The sequence below is a fragment of the Pleurodeles waltl genome, chromosome 11, assembly GCF_031143425.1.
Source record: "Pleurodeles waltl isolate 20211129_DDA chromosome 11, aPleWal1.hap1.20221129, whole genome shotgun sequence".
Classification (NCBI taxonomy): domain Eukaryota; kingdom Metazoa; phylum Chordata; class Amphibia; order Caudata; family Salamandridae; genus Pleurodeles; species Pleurodeles waltl.
In genome coordinates this window covers 409,027,447-409,053,398 of record NC_090450.1, presented here as the reverse complement: position 1 = coordinate 409,053,398, position 25,952 = coordinate 409,027,447, and the positions used below count along the sequence as shown (strand labels likewise).

General features: G+C 43.9%; 1 protein-coding gene across 1 annotated transcript in view; it reads right to left on the bottom strand.

The window, feature by feature from the left end:
* Positions 1-17,580: 17,580 nt before the first annotated feature.
* The window catches only part of MRPL44 (mitochondrial ribosomal protein L44), a 74,278-nt gene continuing 65,906 nt past the window's right edge, over positions 17,581-25,952 (bottom strand). The window contains exon 4 of the mRNA XM_069213737.1: positions 17,581-18,604. Coding sequence (XP_069069838.1) covers positions 18,433-18,604 — 172 coding nt within the window. The 3' untranslated portion in view covers positions 17,581-18,432. The remainder of the gene's footprint in view (positions 18,605-25,952) is intronic.

The window sequence follows — 25,952 nt, the reverse complement described above, 5'->3', positions numbered from 1 at the left end:
TCATCAGCTATGCACTCACTCAACCTGTCCAAAATAATCCAACTAAACAATTTTTGGGAGCTATTGATAAGGCTGATGGGCCTGTAGTTAGAAGGTAAGGACCGACAGCTCTTCTTAAAGGTCAGGATGATCTCTTCCACTGACCAGGTTGGGGGCAAAGGAGCGCCTTTCATTAGGGCATTTAAAAAATAAAAAGTAGGGGCACCAGGCATTCTTGTATGCATTAAAAAATCTTATCCAACCCAGGGGCTTTATTAGGAGTAATCCAATCTAAAGCTTTACTAATCTCAGTGCTGGAAATATGACAGACTTCTGGGGGCTTTGATCCAGAAATGGATGCCACTATGGCCACACTGCCTGCCTCACAGCCCTTATCTTCATCCGTCTGCCCGGAAGACACATCCTCAGGACAATCCAGCACAGCGACCTCAGAGTATAACATTGAAAAATGGTCAACCCAGGCAGCAGCAGAAATATGGTTGTCTATCAGAACATGGTCGTCTGAGCCACCACAAGCAAGGATGCGCCAAAAAGAGCGATGGTTCCTGCCTTTGATGTTATACAACATAAATTCCCACTTTGCTTACTACCAGGCTCTTTTGGAGCTAAGAATTGAGGCTTTGAAGGACAACCTGGCTTCCAGAATTGCATTTCTATTACAAGCTTTGATGCCTTAGAGAGAGCACGCCTGGCAGATCAACAGGGTTTAGAGTACCAGAGGGCCTCTTTCTTCCTTTTGGGAATGGTCTTAGACTCTAAGAAAAGATTCCTTAAGGAGGGGAACAGAGTTACGTATGACACCAAGTCTCAGCAAGAAATCAATATTCCCCAAAGACAGCCACCACAGCATCAAGACCAGTGGTCACAGCCTCAAACATTTCTCAGAGCTTCCGAGGATTCCACACAGGAGCTGCAATTTAGCCTGCAACGTTTGTTGGTAGGAAAGAGTCTTCTATCCAAGCGTTCAGCAGAAACGTTTCATAGAGTGGTGCCCAGAGCCCCCAGCTTTGAGACCAAAGCATTGTGATTACTATGTTGTTGAGGAGCCACAGACATATCAATCATAAAAGGCCACAATCTTATGTCCAACAGGATGTAATCCATAAGAATAAAACAGTGTAAACGGTTGAACGTGTGTCTTCCTTCTTTGTCAGAACTGGATCACCCATTACAGGTTTAGAAACCATTACGGAGTGTAAAAGCATTTAGTTGTAACAAAAGCATTTAGTTGTAACACAACAGCAGTCCATATCTCGACAGGGGTGGGAGTGTGAGGCCAGGCACTGATCAAACTTGATCCTCATCGCCAGTAAGGACCTTGAAATATGTGCTGAGTGGCTCAAATTTACTGTTAGTCTCCTTCCACACTTTTGAAGTAACCAAATGGTAAGGTTACCATATGTAAAACACTTGAAGCTCCACTCCACTGCCCCTCAGGCTACAATAGACATTATAAGGGAGATAAGTACCACCAGAAAGAAACATCAGACTGACAAACTGGACATCTAGATAGTCCAGGTCGATCTCTTTGGCCACACACCAAGGTAGTTTTATCCAAAATGATAACCCCGCTAGACAGTCTGCCCTTCCCTGAAGAGATTGCAGCCGAGAAAAATTAAAGCCAGATCAAAACTAAGGGTAAGAGACAATGTCGCCTGAAACAGACAGATGTCAAACATTTCAACGAACTGGTCCCACTCGGGGCAGGAAAATCTAGACACTATTCCAACAAGATTCTAAGACCCTATCTTAGTGTGGGAAGTACAGTGTGACATAAGAGCACTAGAATTGGCAACGTCAGGGACTAGAGAGGATGTGGAATCCAATCCAGCAGTAATAGTATGAGCTAAAAGTATGGGAGCAACACTCACCTCCTCTGATCTTTTGGCAGAAGAGTCACTGCCATCTGTAGTTAAAGTTGGGAATCAATCTGTTGTCCAGACTTGAAAAGGGGAGGAATCTGGTAGTCCAACAGAAAATCCGTTCAATACATCAACCCTAGTTAGCAAGGACCCATGCCCCACCCATTGCCTGGGTTGCAAATGTTTATATAAAAAGCCTAAGGGAACACTATTCATTTTAGCTCTCATCAAATGTCCCCTGGCACCACATTTAACTAGTGGCAAGCCAGACCTGGGTTTTTACAATTAATAACAATACAATCCCCACTAATGTTTTTTGTCAAAGGGCCAAGTCAAAGGGCCAACCCACCCAACCCTACTTACAAACAAAATATCATCATAATCGGAGATTTTAAAATGAGTGTGCAGAGTCAGCCAATGGCACACCTTGCTTTAAAGCTGCAGTGTTGATTCCTCTTAGGGCGATTTGGAGTAGGTACTCCAGTCAGGACGGCTACATAAGGGCAGCAATCAGGGGGAGATTCAAGCTGGACTGTGGGGGAGAGACTGGGCCTGAGAGCTACACCCTTGTGTATACAGCCTAGTCACAACTTCAGGGCCTTTAAGTCGCTCCAGAGAGCCACCTTCCTCTCTGTCGCCAGTCTCCATGAGGCTCAAAGTGCCAGTGGCTAGCATGGGCTGGGACTGACCTTCATAGACAGGTATTCCTATGTGAGATGGTAGGAGACTAGCATTCAGTGCAGTGCTTGTGGACGAGCACCTGACATCTCCGGGGTGGGTAAGGGAGCACAGGCCTGCTGTACTAGTGGATTTTTGCTGGTTAAGATTAGCTGATTGCTCATGTCTTCTAAGGAGCATCTCTTACACACCAAAGGAGTAACACAGGCAATCACCAGTGTCTAAAAAGTGTCCAAAAGGCCGTCTCAGTCGATATTGGGAGGTACGCAGTTCCCTTCATTGGCCTCAGAAAGATTTAGACCAGACTGCAATGGGGAAAGGTCTGCAAGATCAATATGTCTATCAGTGGGCCTAAGACTTGTTAGAACTTTGGGATGGGCCCCTTGCTTAGGTTTACGCTTTATTTTGGCAATGAGCTCACTGTCACTAAGGTTCATTACATCGGAATTGCAAGGCAGGGAAGTGACAGGTGGAGGATGATCTTGCACTGCAGCCACAGTACACGGCGGACCACAGTTACCAGGTGGGGCTTTAGTAACAGAACCTGAATGCAGCCCTACCAGGACTACTAGGGCCTGATTCTAAGTCCAAAGAAAGGCGTCGCTCTGTGCCAAATGCAGTGTCCCAGCACAGCGGGACTCATGCCTCCCTATGTAGCAGTGTCAGAGGGGTGGGGCCACCTTCTCCCCTACCTCTGGAAATGGCACCTCTGGGCGCAAGTTCTCTTGGGACTCAAAGTCCCTCTGTGCCAAATGCAGAGTATCCCAGCACAGTGGGAACCGTGTTGCTATGTAGCAATGTCAAGGGTGTGTGGCCACCTACTCCTGTGCCTCTGGAAATGGCACCTCCAGGTGAGATTTCTCCTGGGACTGGAAGTCCCTCTATGCCAAATGCAGAGTGTTCTTAAGCATGTATCCAGGAGGTGAAGTTCAGCAATGAAAGGCAGAGCTTGCCTGACATCCTGAATAGGTCAAGCCTACGCAGGAGGATCGAGTGAGGTTGATGGGATAGGAAATCAGGGTAACACTATTGGTGTGGTCAGGAATATGTTCTCCTTGTGCTCATTCTGCTTCAGGTCTGATAAGGCAGGAATCGGAATTAGTTGAAAATGGTATGGCATTTTCCCTGACTAGTCTATTATCATTGCATTCGCTGAAGAGTTTGGCTTTGGGAATTTTGAGGTTGCAATTGATTATATTCTGAGCACAAACACAGGTTTACTCCGTGTAACTTTTATTTTTCTAGCAGAAATCTGCTCAGTTTGCCTCATTTATTTACCACTGACCAGCTCCAAGAACATCTGTGAGATCAAAACTAGCTGACCAGAACCTATTTCAACAAAATTATTGATCATTCCATCAAAATTTCTCAAGCAACCGATGTGCTTGAAAACTATGCAAAACAATGAGGGAACCCTGCGTAGTTCCCACATTTTAAGTGGAAAACAGTTCCTTAATATAGAGCACTTTACAACAAAGGTGAGCAAGCCAATAACTTTGCAGGGAAAGCCAAGTCAGACGAGCCAAGGTCTGGCTTGGCTCTGAAAGCCAGTGCAAGAGCAAAGCCCAGAATATGCTTGTGAATCCTGCAAGTTTGTTCACGATTCAAAACAGTATTTCTTTAACATGCATAAGTGTTTCACTTCAGTGCATCAGATTATATCACTGCTTTGAGAGGCATTTATTAGAAGTGATAGCTTTTAAATATGAACATTTTTTTACTGCAACCCACGCCATGACGACAAAGCCACTAGTAAAATAAGTCCTTAGTTGTCAAATGCACACTTATAAGTGTGCTAGATTCTTACATGGAGCAACATTGCAGTATATTTAAATGAAACACGGGGAATTAGTGGAGCACATGCTGAATACAAGTATTTCAAAGTGCTCTCAAATGCAATGAGGCAAAAGGGACAAATGAAATAAAATATTGCCTAGTACCAAGCAGTTTGGTCAATCAGTGAAGCCGGGATAAATCCCATGCTTTCTGGTTTCACACTGCAATTCCGCCACTAGATGGGTAGCTCTTTCGCTCTTCTGTTTTACATCAACGGCAGGGACACTATTATATGGCAGTAAAGTATCAAATTTGGAACTTTTTTCTCTAAACTGTGTGGCAAGAAAGCGCAAATTACATGGCATAATGCAGCGCTCTTTGTGATAGTATTGCTTCATTATTTTGTCATTTTATATCCAGACAGCTTTGTCTAGGCATTGGGGAGCACCCCGCCCAAACAATGCCCTTTAGGCTTAGATTGCCACATGAAATTATGCAAAAAAGAAATAGGGAACCTTGAGCAAACTTTGCACCTCATTGGTGCCAAAGGGCCTTCCACTGTGCGGGAACATGTCACCATGTTTTTAGTAATGTTTGATCAGATTGAGCTACAATTTTTTTCCTTAAAAACTGCAGATCATGCAGCAAATAATGGCAGATCTTGATCTAAGTCACGTCCATGCATTTGGCTCGAGCTTTCAGTGGCTTGCATATGTCTTCTTTACAACAAAACTGACACTACATCTGTTCACCTCAAAAGTCTTTTTACAGAAGAGTTTTTACACTTTTGATTAGAACAATGCCACCCACACTGAGGTAGAAAAGCAACAATGTATTTTTCCATGTTTGCAACAAAGTTCTTGAACATAATATTATCTAGTGCTATTCACACCGATCTGAAAAATGGCAAAAAGTATTTTACCACACCACTAGTAAAACTGTCCAAGCCAACCTAGAACAAATAAAAGCATCTCCTAACGTGTTTCGCTCGTTAGAACTTGTCAAACATAGCTTTGTCTAGACATAAGGGAATATCTGGTATAAACCCAAACAATGCCCTTTTTGGCTTGGAGCGCCACATAAATTAAGCAAAAAAGAACTAGGGAACTCTGGGTAGTTCCCAGGTTTTAATTGGAAAGCAGCTTCTTCACATAGAGCACTGTGCAATACCTCCAAAAGTCTAAATCTGCTCACCTCAAATATCAGTTTTTCTAGCATACTTTTTTAAGATTACAATTAGCACAGTGTCATGACATTCTGCATGGTATATTTGTTTCAATGTGTTATGTTGAGTTGTGGAGGACACCCCTGGGGAGAATCTGTTACTGAATAATTAAATAAAAAACAAAAAACACTCAAAAAGGGACTTAGAGCCCACCCATTTCTTACTATCTATTCTCTTCATGATCATTCATGTAATTGCTTACTGACTGGTCATTGCCTGGGGGCATTACACCCGTTTTCACATTCTTCTTCGTGTTGTCCCTTTGATAAAGCGCATGGGCCAAGTACTGATGGATACATTTAGTTGTCCATCCACTGGTCGCTTGCCTTGAGGTACTTGTTTTTTAGGGTTGAGCACGCAAGTGCTCTGGCCTGTTGCAGTCTCTGAGGGCTTTTAACCACACCCACTCTTGCTATTCATTCTTTGTTGTGCTGGTCTTAAATGCTTAATTTTTATTGGTGCATTTTGTGAAATGTCTCTCCTTTGTGTGCTGAGTTCCCTTCCAGGGGATTTCACTAAGTGAACATTTTTATTGGCCATCACACTAGGTTACGCTTCCTCCTGTCACAGCATGTGATGGCCCCTCCTCCGGTTTGCCTTTCATCCAAGCCGTGATCTTTTCTAGACATTCACGCAGAGAGCCAATAATTTTAGAGCTCTCAGCAGCCGTGGTGTTTTGAGCCGGCTTGCTTCTGTCAACTGTTTTACTTTTCATTTTATGTGGCAAGAAACGCCCAGTTAGGAATTTACCCTGATAGCTATAACTCCAGCAAACGCGAGGCCCACTGCATTAAAAATGCTTGTTCTCCAATGCGCCCCTTCCCGCTCAATTGCGTATTTCTTTGGTCTTCTTCAGACCTTATAATTTCATGGGAGAGCCTTGACTTGACTCACCTCCAGTCTATAGCACCTATTTCAGCTAAAAAAAAATAATGAGCTTGACAAATGAGCTGCTACTTCAGTCAACTCCGATAGCAACTTGTAATAAAAAGAAAAAAGGTTATTGGGTAGCGCAGAGCTGAAAAATACCTAGATTTAGTTAGGCATTTCTTTCCTATGTTGCCTCAGGACTAAGGACCACCTACTTTCCTTAGAGAGTATCTATCGCCCGAATAAAAAGAAGAGCTGAATATATAACATGTATTTGGAGAACAGTGACAAACTCTCACTGTAAACAAAAACGACACTTTTTTTTTTTTTTAGTAAAACTGAAAGAGTTGCCAGAAAAATTCACAGCGCCAGGACTCAGTGCCTTCTTTTTAAGGCATCGCTTGCGGTGAGTGGACTAAGATGTTGGTGCAACAAACATCAGTTTTACCAGCAGTTAAAATTCAAAATCTTTCAGGGTCTATAAAAAGATGATATATTGGATGACAGTGACACCCATAATATGCAGTGCTGTGAAGGTCCCACAAGCGCTGTGTAAAATGCATTACATTCTAACATTTTTAAGGACAATGATCAAACCTAAATTAGTCACTGAAAGCGCTTAGATTTGTACAAGTTACATTAAGACACTAACAGATGTTTTATTTTAGGAAGCACGTGATGCAGGTTTTGTGAAAAGACGCTGATTAGAAAATATGGTTGTTTTTTTCTTTGCGTGTTTATATTAGGGTATGCATCATTTAAAACTAGTCAGCCTTATAAAGCAAATACGATAATGATGGTGGACTTAAAGGCCGAGGAAAGTCAGCTAGCTGCATACAGTCAAGCACTCCTGTATTGCTGGAAGCGCTTGAGAAAAGTCAGTAACACGTACAGACCAGTGGTTCTACCTCCAAAGGCTGGGGTGCCGTCAACCACATGGACAGGCTGTCAAAGGCTGATAGAACCGGCCCAAGCCAGAAAAATGGACTGGTAATGCCTTTTAACAGAATGTGAGGCCGATCTCTGGGACCGACCTTTCCAGGCTTTTATAAACTCCACGCTGTCCAGAAATCTACTGACGTCAAACTGGCCAGTTCACCCCTTTCCACTCCTTTTCAGGGTTTTGACTTCTGAGGTACTTCACTTAAAAGTGAGAACTGTTTCATTCTTGTAGATTGGATATTTTTCGTTCTCTTTGCTGACTTTAACTACTCGTCTTGTCCCCAATAATGGTTATTGGTCATATACTGTTAGTAATGCAGGACTGCAGGCATCCAATGTGCATCACCGCCTGGTTTTGTCCTTCCTCCCGCCTCCCAACATTCAAGCTCCCACTAAAAACAACTGTGCTGACAACATGAACGTGATTAATGAAATCATGATAGAATGACGCTGGTTGAGTTTACTGCCAGCAGAAGTTGAAACTGTAATGAAGAGTGTACACTGCTTAAAAATTTCACGAATGTTAACACAATAATTCACTTGTTTTGTCCTGTACTGCATTTCTTTTAGTAACATAAAATAACGTTTAGATTTACTTTAATTAATATGTGGAGTAGCTTCTACATATTGTTATTTGGAAATTAAAAACTATCCTAACCATTTGCCTGTATCTTCACATGCGCGTTGTTTCTTTCTAGTAATCTCACTAAACGGTTTACAACATTTCTGTTTCCAGTATGACTTCGGGCTTCCTGTGAGCTCTGGGTCAGTGTCATGAGGGAAGGGGGGCGGGGTCTAAAGAGGTGTCCGTTTTCCATTTTAGGGACTTATCTCCAGCGAGTCAATGTGTAAATGGCTGCAAGTTAAACTCGTACTGTGCGATGGGATGGGATGGTGTACATCAAATAGAACAAAATGAAAAAAAAAACATAAAATGATTAGAGCAAGGCTTGCAGCGCCCTCTCATCTTGGTGCACTCTCTGTTGTAGTTATGGTGGGACCGCTTTGAAGTAACTGGGCATTAGATATCAGGTTTTAACCACCTTCCGGGCCCAGGCCTCACACGGCAGAGCCCTCATCCAGTATCCACCTAAAAAAAAATAAAAAAAAAATAAAAAAAAAAAAGACTGCAGCATTCCTTAAAACAGGAGCCTCGCTCGGTGTACAAAGATCTTACAGGCCCTGGCACTCTGTCTACAGAGAAGCTAGAGGTCAAGTTATAAGGCAAGGAGGGTCCAGGCCCGATGCAATCTAATGCTCAAAACTCTTGGCACAGACTTTGAACCTCTGCCGATAGCTACTATCTCAACGGGGCTCAGATAGTACAATAGGAGGTCCAAGATACATGCCACTGCTTCCGTGAAGTGACTGACTGGACATATCATACAAAAATATCAACTTCACTCAGCACAGCAAAAAGCTTGAACCTGTTCATGTAAACCCAGGTCATGCAACATGACGGTTGATACAGCCTGGAATTTTTAGGAGAATTCACTGGGTTATTTTTATTCCTGTATTGTATAGTTTATTATTTATTGTTTCAGCTGACAGTCATACAATATTTTTTTAAAACTAATTAAAAACGGTAATCAAACTCAGCTCTATGGCAAAAAGTGACACTCGATTCCCAACCTAAACAGAATTACACATTAATTAAATATATTAAAATAATGATGCAATAAAAGAGTAAATATATACACAATCCAGTCATACGGTTACAGCGAGAAACGTGTAACTCACCGACACTAATTACTTGAGAGCATTCAAAAGCAGTGATCCTTCCTCAGATTGACATTCTGCTGCAGACTTGATACAAGAAAGTGCAAGTGCATATGGATGAAAGGGGTTTCAAATGAGAGCAAAGGATAGCTGCATATTACAGCCTGAAATACGTGCAAATCCACAGTAGCTATCTAGATGGACTAGTGCCTAGAACAGCGGGAGCTCTCTGGCGTGAGCAATAATCCTTCCTCGTATTGACATTTTACCGCCCACTTAATATAAAAAGAGCAAGTGCGTAGTGATGCAAGGGGTTTCAAGTGAGACAAGGGGTAGCAGCATACTAAGGCCTATGATATGTGCAAATTCACTGTAGCTATCCGGGTAGACTAGTGACTAGCACTGCGGGGAGTTCTCTCAGGCGTGCCCACCTTGCTCACAGAAAAGACGCTACATAATTGAGCATGTAGACACAATCAGATTTAACGCACAGTGCCATGGCTGACTTAGCATGTCTAACCCCAAAGTATTTTAAAAGGGGAACAAGCCATCAACTCCGTGCAGCATCATATTTGTAACGGACCAAAATGGGCTAAATTATATGAGCCTCCAAAACTGCAACCGCATTGATCAAAACTAACATCAAGCATATGGATTCATATAAGAGAATACCTGGTAAACAGAATACCTAATTGAAATGTTATGTACAGTGTTCACTTCATCTCCGTGTGCAACATATCAAGGTATTCTGAGGAGGTACCATAGCTTTTACAGAAGTAATCACTTGCAATGGTGTCTGGTTTCAGCTCCAAGCATTTTTTTTTAACTGCACATCTTTGTAATGCTGCTCTTTAATCGAATCCGTGGTATCCTGCCTAACTCTACCTGGGGCTTCCACAGGGACACCACCTGCAGCTCGTACCATGTGTGACGGCAGCCGATAACACTGGGGGTGACTTTTAGTGTATCCAGGTAAACCGCAGCCTGGGGGTGCCGGACTAATCAAACCCAGTAAAGAGTCGGCCTGAGGGCTACAGTTCCCAATATCGGACTAAAATGTACCTCTGCATACAGCACCACTAAAGGAGTGCCAGCTCCAAGCTCAAGCAAGGCTTTTAAGAAATTATTATCAGCTACACGGAGTGTTCGCTCATTCAAAGCTTTGTACCCGCATAGCTTTGCTTCATACAGAGCAGCTGCCACTGCCCTCTGTTTGTATATTTACAAGATTACTCGAATACTTCTAGCTCCACCTTGTCTAAACTTTAAGATTGTGCCTATCATTTGTTTCAATACTAATGATGCTTTCTGTAAATGCAATCCCAGGAGAGATTATCTGAGAATCGAATTCCCAGATAATCAAACTGCTTGACAACTTCCAGGGGTACACCTTCAACCGAGGGCTTCCACTTAAAGCTAAGGGAAGGTCTCAAAACCATACACTTAGTTTTACTTCCATTAATGGTCAGTGACTTCTCACAGCAATATTTCTCAAACCGTTCTAATAGCCTATGAGCAGATATTTCTGTTAGCGCTATGAGAACAGCGTCGTCCGCATATAATAGGATCGGCACCTTCTTCACAGCAATAATGGGAACATCGAACTGAACTACCATAAGACAATCCACAACTTCATTTAGGAAGAGGCTGAACAGCAGAGGTGCTAGCACACATTATTGCTGGACACCCTTTTCAACCGAGAAGGGATCAGTACACTCCCCACCCAGGCCATACCATACTGTGGCCATATTGCTGGAGGGCAAAGCTGTAGGAAGTACCACCTTCCTTGGCATGTTACCCCCATTTTCACCTGTATGTCAGTATGTTTCTGCCTGCCTCACTGGGATCCTGCTGGTCAGGACACCAGTGCTCATAGTTTATGGCCTAATGTGTGTCTGTATAGTGCTTGACTGTGTCACTGAGGCTCTAATAATCAGAACCTCAGTGCTTATGCTCTCTCTGCTTTTAAATTTGTCACTGTAGGCTAGTGACTTCATTTACCAATTTCAATTGGCACACTGGACCCCCCTTATAAGTCCTTAGTATATGGTACCTAGATACGCAGGGCATTGGGGTCCAGGAGATCCATATGGGCTGCAGCATTTCTTTTGCCACCCATAGGGAGCTCACACAAACCCTTCCACAGGACTGCCACTGCAGCCTGCGTGAAATAACGCACACGTTATTTCACAGCCATTTTCACTGCACTTAAGTAACTTATAAGTCACCTATATGTCTAACCTTTACTTGCGGAAGGTTAAGTACAAAGTTACTAAGTGTGAGGGCACCCTTGCACTAGCAAAGGTGCCCCCACATTGTTCAAGGCCATTTTCCGGGACTTTGTGAGTGCTGGAATGCCATTAAATGCGTGCATTACATATAGGTCAATACCTATATGTAGCTTCACAATGGTAACTCTGAATATGGCCATGTAACAAGTCTAAGATCATGGAATTGTCCCCCAATTCCATATCTGGTTTTGGGGAGCCAATTCCATGCATCCTGGGGGCTCCACCATGGACCCCCAGTACTGCCAAACCAGCTCTCCGAGGCTTGCACTGCAGCTACAGCTGCTGCCACCACACAGGGTTCTGCCCTTCTGGGGTCTGAGTAGCTCAGTCCCAGGAAGGCAGAACAAAGCATTTCCTCTGAGAGCAGGATATTACACCCTCTCCCTTTGGAAATAGGTGTTACAGGCTGGGGTGGGGTAGCCTCCCCCAGCCTCTGAAAATGCTTTGAAGGGCACAGACGGTACCCTCCTTGCATAAGCCAGTCTACACCAGTTCAGGGACCCCGTTGTCCCCTGCTCTGGCGCGAAACTGGACAAAGGAAAGAGGAGTGACCACTCCACTGCCCAGAGCTCCTCCAGTGTGTCCCAGACTTCAGCCATATTGTTTTGCAAAGTGTGGGGGCAGTCTGGAGGGCTCTGAGTGGCCAGTGCCAGCAGGTGACATCAGAGGCCCCTCCTGAAAGGTCCATACCTGATAAGGTAGCCAATCCCCCTCTCGGGGCTATTTAGGGTCTCTCCTGTGGGTTCTATTCAGATTCTGCTTGCAAGTTTCCTTCAGGAATCCTCTGCAACTACTACTTCATCCTCTGACCTCTGATCAACCACAGCCTGCTCCAGGAACTGCTGTAACAGCAACAAAGTATCCACAAGGGATACTTTTCCTCTGTAACTTCAGCTCCAGCCAGGAACTGCAACAGTTTCCACAGTGTGCACGCTCTGAGGACTCCCTGTCTTCATCCTGCACCAGAAGGACCGAAGAAATCTCCTGTGGGGTGACAGTCACTCCCCTGCTCACGCAGGCACCTTTCAAGAAGACAACCTGTACCCTTTGACTCCTCTCACCATGATGAGCGTGCTCCTAAGGACACTGAGGGTGGACCCCATCGATACAGACTGCCCTAAGGACCCTGTGTACTGCATCATCTTCACCTCCTGAGGCCTCTGTGCACTATTTGCAAAATTCCTTCGCACACAGCCTGACCCCAGCACTCCATCCTGCAATGCTCAACTCACTGAGTTGTTCTCCGATGGCGTGGAACCTTCCTTTGTTGGGCTGCACCAACCACGTTTTGCACCTCCTTTGTCCCTGTGTCCTCGGACTCCCGAGGGTGCTGCCTTGCATCCTGAGGGCTCTCTAAAGTGCTGGGATCCCCCTCTTCCTTCTCACACAGAGTTGAGGCCCCCAGGTCACTCCTGGGTCCAGCCAGCGCATTTTGATGCAAAACGCATATTTGTCGTACCCAAGGCTTGTTGGTGACTTCCAACACGAAATCACGTCTGCATCCATCTTCACGTCATGGGACATCTTTTGCATCATGCAGGAACCCATTGGCATCTTCCTAGGGTGCATTTCTCCAGTCTTCGTCCAACCGGGGACTCTTCTTTTGCACCCTCTTCTGGGTTGGCAGGGGCTCCTGCCCTTCCTGGAACTTCTTTCGACTTCTGGGCCTGGTCCCCTTCTTTTGCAGGACTTCAGGTCCAGGAATCCAGCAGTTTTTGTTTGCAGACTTGGTGTCGTGTGTCATAAGGAAACTTGCAGTACTTTACTCCTGCTTTTCTTGGCTCTGGGGTGGGGTAATTTTCTTACCTTTGCTGTATTCTTACTCTCCCAGCAATTCTGCACACACTACACGTGTCTAGGGGTGAATTTGTGATTTGCATTCCAATTTCTTAGTATATGGTTTGTGTTGCTCCTAGACCTATTTTCTCCCATTGCATTCTATAACATTTCCTATTGTTTGCACTGTTCTATGACTAATTACTTGTCTAATTTTGGTGTCTAGTGTATATATTGTGTATAATACTTACCTCCAGAAGGAGTATTGTCTCCAAGATATTTTTGGTACTGTGTCACCCAAATAAACACTGAATATTGTCTTTACTTGTGTCTAAGTACTGTGTAACTATAAGTGGTATTGCATGAGCTTTGCATGTCTCCTAGTTCAGCCTAAGCTGCTCTGCTATAACTACCTCTATCAGCCTAAGCTGCTAGAACACTACTACTTCATTAATAAGGGATAACTGGGCCTGATATAAGGTGTAAGTACCCAAGGTACCCACTACAAACTAGGCCAGCCTCCTACAAAAGCCCTAATGGCCATTATTAAAGAGGCATCCACTCCTAGATCTGCCAATGATCACCACAACTTTTCTATGACAACTAAGTCAAATGCTACTTTCCAATCAACAAATATCAAGTACAGCGATGACTTCCTCACCACAGTACACTTGTGAGAAATCATGAATAAACAGAGCGCCTAGTCAATAAACCCTATAAGCGGCCGAAAGCCAACTTGCGTCTCCGTCAAGATGTTATGGGCATCAGCCCACTCCTGGAGGCGATTGAGCAGAACTTTATCTAAGATTTTACTTGTGCCATCCAGGCAGGAGATAGGGCGATAGTTGGCTGGGCCAGATCAATCACCCTTCTTATAAATCGGAACAATACTGTCTGCGCACCATGAACAGGGCACAGCATTTCCAGCAAGTGCTGCATTAAACACTTTAGTGAGGATCCTAGCCCACAAGTGGGGTTCCTTTCGATATAGGTCGCTAGGCACCATGTCTGAGCCTGAGGCCTTATGCTTCTTCATTTTCAAGGATAGCTTTTTTCACCTCAGGTGCTAGAATATTAGTTGCATAAGCCACAGCAGAACCATTCTCTCAGACTGCCCCAGGACAGGGGAAGAAAGACTATAAAGTGCACTAGAGAGAGTGATCCAAGCAGTAGGACAGATATAAGTAGTTTCTATGGTACTATTCCCAGAATAGTTTGGAATTTGTTTCATACAAGGCCTCCCTCAATTCCTACCAGAAGGCCAATTGATACAATGACTTCTTGGTTTTCAAAAGGCGTTTGTATTCACCCCTATACTTTCAGAATGTCAACTTGCTTAGGGCGACGCTCTACTACAGCAGAAAACACAACTTCATTCATTCTACGTCATTCGTCATACCAGCTTGCCCTTGCACTCGGTTTCCCTTCCATTGACCTTGCAGAATTGGTGCCAACAAGCCTAGAGCATATAGAATTCAGTCCATTAACCATCCCATCCATCATCCATTAAAATTACACTGTTGTAATCAGAGGGGGAATACACAATAACTGAACCATAGTTAGTCACTGCACACTCTAACAGAGGGAGTTCACATGAGAATTTCTCACTGCTCCATCTTATTCTCTTTCTGTTATTAAACAGAACAATTGTTTGCCCGTAGCTCCTCTCCCTTGAGATAGTTGAAACTTCCCCCCCCCCCTCAGACATACTTTCAAGGAGAGTACCACAGGATCGTGGTCACTCCACTTTCCTGGCAGCAGACAAATTGTGCACTTGGTCCCTTCCCTCTATGTTAACTAAAATAAAATCAATTAATGATAAGCTTTTCCCATTAATAAAAGCAGCCCTAACGCTATCTGAGGGAGTAGGGGAACAGAGGAAGTGTAGCTGATAGTATATAAGGAACTCAGAGAACACGCTACCCTCCTGGGTAGATTTCAAATTACCTATAGCTGACTCAGGGATACCTCGTCTACTATGTTCCTTTAAAACCTAACAATTTAGAATGGCATCGGACACTTGTGTGTTAAAAATCCCGGCATATCAACAGTGTATACTTCTCCCCTTTGCCCACCCCTACCCACCTGCAAATGGCCTCATCCTTCCTTATACTATCAATGTAAGAAACAAAACTCCCCTAATTCACCTGCACCTTGGGGGAACACCGTGGGGAAATATAAACATTTAAAATATCGACCACGTCGCTTTGGGGCCCATCTGCCAAATTTTGTTGAGCCCACATCCGGGAAGAGGTCAATACATTCCAAGCAAGTCATCTGCTTCCCGGATGACTGTAACGTCACACTCTGTCAGATGATTATTAGTTCCTTTGCCAGTATAACAATCCCGAGGCCTTACTGAACGTACAAAGATCAAGGCCAGGGGGTTGAGGCTTGGAGCTGACGTGGATTCCCCCAGGCAACCACCACCCGGCAGCCCCTGCTGGTTGTGCAGGAGACACTAGAGACTTGGCAGTTGCTACCCTGGCTGGTTGGTTGGCATTGTGTGGGAGACGCTAGACATCCAGCAGTTGCTACCGTGGCTGGTTGGGGCACCTCAGCAGCATTCTTGGCACATCGGGTCATCCTGTATTGATTTCATTGTAGCAAATAGGACTCTTGCTTAATGCATGAGGGGTGAACCTTTATGTGCAGTCTGTCGCAAAGTTTGTCCTTTCCCCTGCCCCGCTTCTTTCAATCTCTCTTCCCTCGTGCTCTCCTCCTCCTCCTTTCTCATTCTGTCTACCCTGCACTCTTTTTCAACTTTCCCTCTCCGAGTCCACAATTGTATCATTAAAAGGGCATTCTTTTAAATAAAAGCCCTATATAAGATCCTAGAGCCGGTTTTAGGCGGGCCCAAAGCCATAGCGTTTTTGAAGACAGCTCTAAAATGGGCTGCAGTGAGAAGGGGCCCCCACCACGAACCCTTGAAGATGTCCAGGCCACTGGAGGCTGCAGTGCTGAAGCGAGGGTTCTGGCAATTTGAGGAAGATCAGGAAAATTATAATGAACTTGTGTATTGCACAGAAATGTTTGCTGAAGTTGTTCCTTTGATATTACATAAGTCAATAGAACAAGACAGATGAACGCTCGAATTATCCCTGCCGTGACTGAACGTGGGATCTTTGCCGTTAGGCCCCATATTATTTGTGAAACAGTAGGTGAGGAGCACTTTCTATTAGGGAATATGTAGTTTCGCTTCTCAACTTGCAAATTAACTCACACAGGACTGTTTTTTTTTTTTTTTAAAGGGGAAAAAAAAACACGCACATATCTCCGTGGCGTCAGTAAAATAAGGTTTGATGCACACATACCTACACTTGTGACAGTCGAAATCAATGCAGATTTCTGTATTTGGCACTTAACTCCATGTGCTATTTTATATAAAATAAAAAGAAATCTGACCTCATCTAATGCATCTGGTGCTCAAAGTGCTCCAATACCTCTTGGGCCGAGCTCACACTTTGTAATAAATGAAAATTACATTGAAAATAAAAATATTTTACTTACATCCCCAGAATGCATAGCTCTTTCACCATGTTTGCATTTATTTTGGGGACCATTAGGCTGTTTGGATTCGCTTCAATGGAGATCCTAAAATAATTTGATTTATTGGTAATCATTCCTTTTTACTATCTAGTCTAAAGAAGTGTCCTCAAGACCAGTGTCATCAGCAGTTCATTATATTGCCTCGCTGGCTGACAGCCAATGCCATGTCGCTGTGAGGGGATCTGTGTGGAACCAAAAAACTATGACCAAAACCAACACTCACGTATGCGAGACCTACTGGCTTTGCCAATGCTTGTTTATTTTACATATGCTCTATCTTACCGTTTTGGGGGTACCCATCTTTTTATTTAATCATTACACATCCTTACTTTATTTTTGGGAGTGTAAACTCATCACTCCCCACTTTAAAAAAAAATTTAAAACAAAATTCCCAAATGCTCTTTTGAGGTAGTGTATGTAGCCCACAAGACATATTGTTCCCTTTTCTTTAAGAGCATTCTTGGACTGAGCCAAACTCCACTGAAAGAATATTTAAATCTCTCACCTTATGCTTCCGGTTGTTTGGTGCATCTTTCCCATGCTAGGAAGAGCCCTAATGCTAAGAAGTGCCTGCACTGGAATACCAGAGGCACCATTTTACATTTGAAAAGTGCACTCAAACAACACAGTCTGTCACATTCTGCTCTTTTACTGCTATTTCCATTCAATACAGAAAGCAATCATTTGCTGCTACTGACCAACCCTTAGGAAGGGCTTTAATATGTTACATCAGCATTTGTGCATCTCAGGCAGCGTTCCAATGAATCATCTGCCTGATTTACAAGGGCTGCATCCAAATGGGCAAACTAATTTATGAAGATTTTGTTCAAATATAGGAAATTAACGTTAATAGCAGAAATCAACTCAAATTGTGATGGATATCACCGCACAATACTGTGGAAAGTTTTATTGTAAGTGATAACTGTAAAGCACAAGTTTCTTCTTTGAGAGGGAGAATGACCAAAATTAATTAGGAAACATTGTTAGCAGAAAAGTCAGCACTCATTTAGAAGGTCAAAATGAAAGTTACAATCAAAATAATGTGCAGGAATCCTCAGGGACCCAAAAGGTTCCCAAACATTTATCTTATTCACAACCCTAGATAAAATGCATATCTGGGTAAACCTTTTCAACTGGCTCAGTCGGCAAGATCAGGGAAAACATCAGACCAACACACAAATATATTATGCAGATGAGCTTGAGAAACCCATGCTTTCATTTGGCTTAGGTTTACTTACTGTCTCAATAGACACTTTGTTATTAATTGGGGCCTGAAAAAAAAATCAAAAACTAAGGACATGCAGAGTAACTGGAACAGCATTTTGAATAAAGGGTGTGTGTGTGTAGCTCCAGCACAAAACTTAATCGGAACAATGATGAGAAAGGAACCTTTATGCAGAATCGAAGGCCCTTTACACAGGATACATGTACTACACCAGTCCAAATATGGAAAACCATGAACCACCCAAGTGTCTGCAATAACAATTGCAGAAAATGGTACTGCTTGATGATCAGTGTTTGCAGATTTCACTCTTCACCGGTGCATTTGGAGGTAATTGGAATACTCGCTGTTATAATCTACAAAATGGTTTTGTTTTTTTGGCTACTAAAACATATCTGTTTAAGAATACACCAGAAGTGTTCAGTGGTAAAACAATTCGAACACGGAAGTCAATAATTAATTTGTGGCACTTGGCTACTGCAGACCACAAGAACTGAATGCCACTGAAAAGCAGATAGCAATCTAGTTGTTGCTGAAGGCCTGTATAGATGCCTGCTCTTGACTGGGTATGGAATAGTCCCACGGCCGCCTGTTTGCAGTATATCCATAAATTTTCCTGAGGGCGACCCGAGCCGCCTCCTCCTCGGCTACGAACAGGGTTTCACCTGGTCCTTCTGCAATCATCTTCTTATCACTAACAAATGATAACAAAAAAATCAATACAAAATACAGTTAGATGCGGGTGAATTTAGATATACAACATGTGAAGCATTCACTGATGGCTCATTCTGTAAATCATCCTGAATCAAACAATCTGTAATTTCCACCATATAATTGTGTAATCAAAATATTTCCATGTGCACAGGAGTCAGCAGATGAATGCACTAGAAAAGCAATGCCAGCTAAAGCAGATGTTTTGTAATTCATCTGTTAATTGAATAGCTCTTTGCCACCATTTGGTTTGTTAAGCTCAAAATATTTCACATTTGCAGGTATCAACAGTGCATACAGTAAACACAGTTGTGCATACCTCTGAGCAGCATGAAAAAGTTACTTATATTCAGAAACAATGTCACAGGGGGATACTCCATCTACCTTAAAACACTAATTTTTTAGCTGCCAAACTAGGTATAGCAAACGTGCAGCAGTGCTCCTGAGCCAACATGTGGCGCCATGACTCAAAATCTGCTCTCACATCTTGTATGGTAACAAAGAGCCATGCTGATGCTAGTTCTCCTTTTTAGGTCAAGTGTGCAAGCGCTCTGACCTGTTGTAATTATTGTGGGGCTTTAACCACGCCCATCACACTCATTCGTTCCTGGACTTGCCTTCCAAAAATCACTAGATGTCATTGGTAAATGCTTTAGGTTTGTCCCGCCTTGAGGCTGTTTTTGCCATGCCTTGCAGACTTGCCCATGTTACATGCATTACTGTACGATTGCCAATATACTTTAGCATGGGCAAACTATTTTTCTCTTTTGTCTCTCCCTTTCATACAGCATGGCGCTTAATGCGAGAACAGGCACAACAGCATGAACTCGATTGGCAGTATTGGAGCACTGGTCACATTGTTCACAGTTACCTACTCAGAGTCATTTCATGTGGCTCTCCCCTTAAAACACGTAAAATTGGTAAATGCTTTACGTAAAACAAAAATCCTCAAAGCTAAAGCTGTTCTCCCGGCACAGTGGTAGATGTAGGAGGCTGGCCTGGCTTATAGTGGGTACCTGATGGTACTTACACCTTGTGCCAGGTCCAGTTTTCCCTTATTAGTAGTGTTCTAGCAGCCTAGGCTGATAGAGGTAGCTATAGTAGAGCAGCTTAGGTTGAACTAGGACACATGCAAAGCTCCTACTATACCACTTGTATCATATAGCACCATATCATAAGAAAACACAATACTCAGAGTTACCAAAAATAAAAAGGTACTTTATTTTAGTGACAATACGCCAAAAGTATCTCAGAAGATATACTCCCTTAGGAGGTAAGTAATATACACAAAATATACACACAAACCAAAAATCAGGTAAGAAAAACACTTAGAAAAGTAGTGCAAACACTGTAGAACACAATAGAATGCAATAGGAGGAAATAGGCCTAGGGGCAACACAATCCATATACTCCAAAAGTGGAATGCGAACCACAAATGGACCCCAGGCCTAGTGTAGTGTGTAGAGGGTCGCTGGGAGTATAAGGAAACACTAAGGGTGTCCCAGATACCCCACCCCAAGACACTGAAAAGTAGGAGTAAAGTTACCCTGCTACCCCAGAAAGACAGTAAAGTCGAGATAGGGGATTCTGCAAAGACAACAACTGACTGCAAAGCACTGAAGATGGATTCCTGGACCTGAGGACCTGCAAAGGAAGGGGACCAAGTCCAAGAGTCACGCAAGTGTCTTGGGGGGGCGGGGGGCAGGAGCCCACTAAACCCCCGCTGAAGGTGCAAAAGGGCTGCCTCCGGGTAGAAGAAGCCAAAGAGTCTGCAACAATGGAAGGTGCTTTTGGTCAGAAGATGTCCCACGGCGTGCTGGAGGATGCAGAATTGTTTCCACGCAGAAAGACCGCAAACAAGCCTTGCTAGCTGCAAGAGTCACAGTTGAGGATTTTGGGTGCTGCCAAGGCCTAGGTCGCCCCTTGGAGGAGGAGACAGAGGGGGCGCTCAGCAACAGAGAACCCACGCAGAAGCAGGCAGCACCTGCAGAAGCATCTGAACAGGCATTCAGAAGATCTGAGCACTGCGGTCGTCTCAGCACAAAAGAGGGTCCCACGAAGTCGGAGTCCAACTCAGCGAGTTTGGCAATGCAGGACGGAGTGCCGGGGACCTGGGCTGTGCTGTGCACGAAGGAAGTCTTGCAAAAGTGCACAGAAGCCCTAGCAGCTGCAGTTCACGCAGTACACAGGATTACTGTCAGGCGTGGGGAGGCAAGGACTTACCTCCACCAAATTTGGACAAAAGGGCCAATGGACTGTCGGGGACACTTGGATCCAGCTCCTGTGTTCCAGGGACCATGCTCGTCAAGATGAGAGGGGACCCAGAGGACTGGTGATGCAGAGGTTTGGTGACTGCGTTAGCAGGGGGAAGATTCCGTCGACCCACAGGAGATTTCTTCTTGGCTTCCAGTGCAGGGTGAAGGCAGACAGCCCTCAGAGCATGCACCACCAAGAAACAGTCGAGAAAGCGGGCAGGATGAGGCGCTACAATGTTGCTGGTAGTCGTCTTGCTACTTTGTTGCGATTTTGCAGGCATCCTGGAGCAGTCAGCGGTCGATCCTTGGCAGAAATCGAAGAGGGAAGTGCAGAGGAACTCTGGTGAGCTCTTGCATTCGTTATCTGAAAAGAAACCCACAGGAGAGACCCTAAATAGCCCTCAGAGGAGGATTGGCTACCTAACCTGGTAAGAGCCTATCAGGAGGGGTCTCTGACGTCATCTGCTGGCACTGGCCACTCAGGGGTCTCCATTGTGCCCTCACGCCTCTGCATTCAAGATGGCAGAGGTCTGGGGGACACTGGAGGAACACTGGGCACCACCGCTGGGGTGGTGATGCACAGGGGAGTGGTCACTCCCCTTTCCTTTGTCCAGTTTCGGACCAGAGTAGGGGCTGGGTGATCCCTGAACCGGTGTAGACTGGTTTATGCAAGGAGGGCACCATCTGTGCCCTTCAAAGCATTTCCAGAGGCCAGGAGAGGCTTCTCCTCTCAGGCCCTTCACACCTACTTCCAAAGGGAGAGGATGTAACACCCTCTCTCAGAGGAAATTCTTTGTTCTGCCTTCCTGGGACTGGGCTGCCCAGGCCCCAGTGGGGCAGAACCCTGTCTGTGGGTTGGCAGCAGCTGTAGCTGCAGAGAAAACCCCAGAGAGCTAGTTTGGCAGTAACCGGGGTCCATGCTGGAGCCCCAGGGATGCATGGAATTGTCACCCCAATACCAGAATGGTATTGGGATGACAATTCCATGATCTTAGACATGTTACATGGCCATGTTCGGAGTTACCATTGTGAAACTATACATAGGTATTGACCTATAAGTAGTGCACATGTGTAATGGTGTCCCCGCACTCACAAAGTCCGGGGAAATTGCCCTGAACAATGTGGGGGCTCCTTGGCTAGTGCCAGGGTGCCCTCACACTTAGTAACTTTGCACCTAACATTCACTAAGTGAGGGTTTAGACATATAGGTGACTTATAAGTTACTTACATGCAGTGTAAAATGGCTGTGAAATAACATGGATGGTATTTCACACAGGCTGCAGTGGCAGTCCTGTGTAATAATTGTCTGAGCTCCCTATGGGTGGCAAAAGAATTGCTGCAGCCCATAGGGATCTCCTGGAACCCCAATTCCCTGGGTACCTAGGTACCATATACTAGGGGATTATAAGGGTATTCCAGTGTGCCAATCAGAATTGGTAAAATTAGTCACTAGCCTGCAGTGACAATTTTAAAAGCAGAGAGAGCATAAACACCGAGGTTCTGGTTAGCAGAGCCTCAGTGATACAGTTAGGCACCACACAGGGAACACATATAGGCCACAAACGTATGAGCACTGGGGTCCTGGCTAGCAGGGTCCCAGTGAGACAGTAAAAACACCCTGACATATACTCACAAACAAGCCAAAAGTGGGGGTAACAAGGCTAGAAAGAGGCTACCTTCCTACAGTAGAGCTGATACTATAATATTCACTGAACTCTGGAAACTCGCCCCGTAATGTTTTGCACGGCATTACTTTCACAAAACATTTTTGCTCAGCCTGTGGTGGTCCTAGGACAATGGAACCACCTACAAAACATTCAGCACAATGTGTTTTTTCTGTGTACATAATCTCTGGGTACCCACACTAGGTTAGTGGGGACCCCAAAATAATCCCTCCCACGATTCAGTGTCTTTTAAAGTGCTTCCATGGCTGGAAAGTTTGTTTTGAAGCTTGGATAGTTTGTGTTTTAAGGGCCTTGTTTGTAATATCATTGCTATCAGCGTGGTACCCCTGAAAATGTGTAATTCACCATGCCATCTAGCGGCTACATACATGGTTATTTTTTTATTTATTTTTATTGGTGGAAGAAAACATATTACATATACATCTTTAAATCATTATAGACTGAAAACTTACAGTAAGATAATCTATGGGGGTAAAGAGAAAAGATAAACGAAAAAGGGATAAAAGATAAAGTACAGAATAAAAAAAAAACATCACCAAATTAAATCATTCATATCAAATACAAAGCCTAACCACCCCACAAATACTAACTTGGGAATGGTACCCCTTAATTCGAAGATGGGTGACCCCAGCCGGTATGGGCCTGTACCCAGGCCTGAAACAGACCCCATATTGTCTTCCCCTTCCTCCTGGCCTGTCTCCCCTTCCGTTCATACAATGATTTTTCCAAGTAGTAAGAGGAAAGCAACCTAGCCAACCATTGTTGCCAGGACGGGGGTCGTGGATCCAGCCATGCCGTTGCTATACAAATTCGAGCCACCGCCATGGCTATGAATATAAATGCCCTACAAGGTCCAGCGATTTCGCCATCTGTCCCAAAGACCATAATTTCAGGTGTAAGGTCTATATCATAGCCCACTACTTCCTTCAAAACAGATTGGATCCCTTCCCTTAAAGCTTTTAATTCCCCACAGGTAGCCATCATATGGATAATATCTGTTCCGTACATCCCACATCTCGGACAGCTTGTTCCTGTCGTACATCCCCATTTGACAAGATGGGCTGGTGAATAATACAAATCAAATATAGTCTTATAATGCTGCGCTTGTAGGGAAGATGATAATAAAGTAGTGCATCCCAACTCCAATGAACTCAGGAAATTGCTACTACCCTCTGCCATTTTCTTACTCCACCTCTCCTTGTGTTTTTCTAAATCGTCAGCTTGTTCTACTAAAAAGATAGGGTAGGTTGACCTAATGGCTAAGCTGGGTTTTGCCAACATGTCGTCCAACAATTGGATACTTTTAAATCCCTGAGCCCCCCCTGTTTTTTTCCCTAAAAAATCCCTTATCTGTAAGTATTTGAAAAAATCTCTTTTCTGTAGCCCATACTGTTCCTGTAGGTCTCAAAATGTCTTGACCCCCGAGTTATCAAAAAAATTTCCTAACCGAGTTACACCTAATGTACACCACTTCGCCATATATTTATCGTGAAATATTTCTGGGAGTAATGGATTCTTCTTGATCATAGTATAATAATTATATCTACCTAGTCCTTTTTTTTTTACACCAAAATCGCCACCACTTGTGAGCGGCTTCTAACACTTTATACCTAGTTTTTTTGTAATATCCAGGCTCATGGTATGTTACTAGACACCCATTGGCAGCTTCTCCTATCTGCAGCTCATATATGTTGGGGCTGTCAACAATTGTAGTACCTTCCATATCAAATCCGAATAGTGGACGCATGTATTGAAAGGCTGCTGCCAATTGATATAATTTTATATTCGGTAAGGACCATCCACCCCTTTCCCGTGGAAGAGACATATATTTACTCGCTCTCCTGCACTTTCCATATGCCCATATAAACCTCATGATCATTCTGTCGATCTCTTTAAATTTTAGATTGGAGAAATACAATGGGATAGTGCGAAATAAATACAACAGCTTCGGAAGGAAAATCATCTTTATCATATTGCATCGTCCTACAATAGTTAAATGTAGATTATCCCATCTACGTGCATCTTCTCTAAATTTAGCAAGTATAGGATCTATATTTAAATTTACTACTTTATCTACATTTGGTGTGATATTAATACCTAGGTATACTGCATGATCCACCCTCCGTGTATCTTTAATATTTGTATATTGATTAGCCAACAGTTGTGTCTTGGCTCCATTTAACGAATATCCAGAAAACCGACCAAATTTTTTCGCCACCACTTCTATTTCTTTTAGTGCTGAATCAGGGGATGGGGTTAGTATGGCTATATCATCTGCGTATGCTAGAACTTTGGTATCCCATCCCTGCCTGTGAATTGGTGGTATCTTATTATTCGCTTCCAATTGTCTCAGCAAAGGGTCTATATACAGAGCAAAGAGAAGAGGAGAGCAGGGGCACCCCTGCCTGGTTCCTCTCCTAATCAATATAGTCTCAGATTGTCCTCCCATTAGTTGTATTGTCGCCGCTGGGGATCTGTATAAGGCCCTAATTGCTATAATGAATTGCCTCCCTAGCCCAAGCTGTTCCATTACAAACCACAAGTACTTCCACTTTACCCGATCAAAAGCTTTCTCTGCATCCAGAAAGATAGCCGCCATAGGCTCTTTAACAGCTTCCGTGGAGTCGAAGAGTGCTAGGACTCTCTGAATATGATTAGTCGTGTCTCTCCCTGGAATAAACCCGTGCTGCCACGGAGAAACCAGCTTTTTGATCACCAATGACAATCGGGCGGCCAAGATCTTTGAATATATCTTGGCATCACTATTTATTAATGTGATCGGGCGATCGATATGAGGCAGGATTTAACGGGGATTTGCCCTTCTTCTGGAATATGACTATGTTAGCTAGGTCCCAAGACGGGGGGATTTTCCCTCCTTTTTGTACCTGAACATACAACTCCAACATTACCGGAAGCAAAGGTGACTTAAAAACTTTATAAAATTCTAAGGGGATAGCATCAGGGCCAGTAGCCTTCCCTGTGAGCAGATTGTTCATTGCCATTTCTATTGCTGTAATGTCTATCTGTTCTCCAAGGAGTAGCTTACATACATGGTTACATTGCATTATTTGATGCCATTTTCTTTTTGTGTGGTCATGCTCTCTTGGGGCTAACTACATATTACATGACCATGTTTCTTACAAATGATATTTTCATTGTACTGCCCCTCTAGGGGCTGTTCTAAGCATTACAGTCATATCAACACACTAAAATATTTGTGGCATGGAAACGTGCCCCATAATGCTTTGCATGGCATTACTTTTACAAAACAGGTTTGCTCATAACACACCTATGGTGGTCCTGGGACAATGGGACCGCCTTCAAAACATTGACCACAATGTGCCCTTTCTGTCTACATCATCTCTGGGTCCACACACTATGTTAGCGGGGA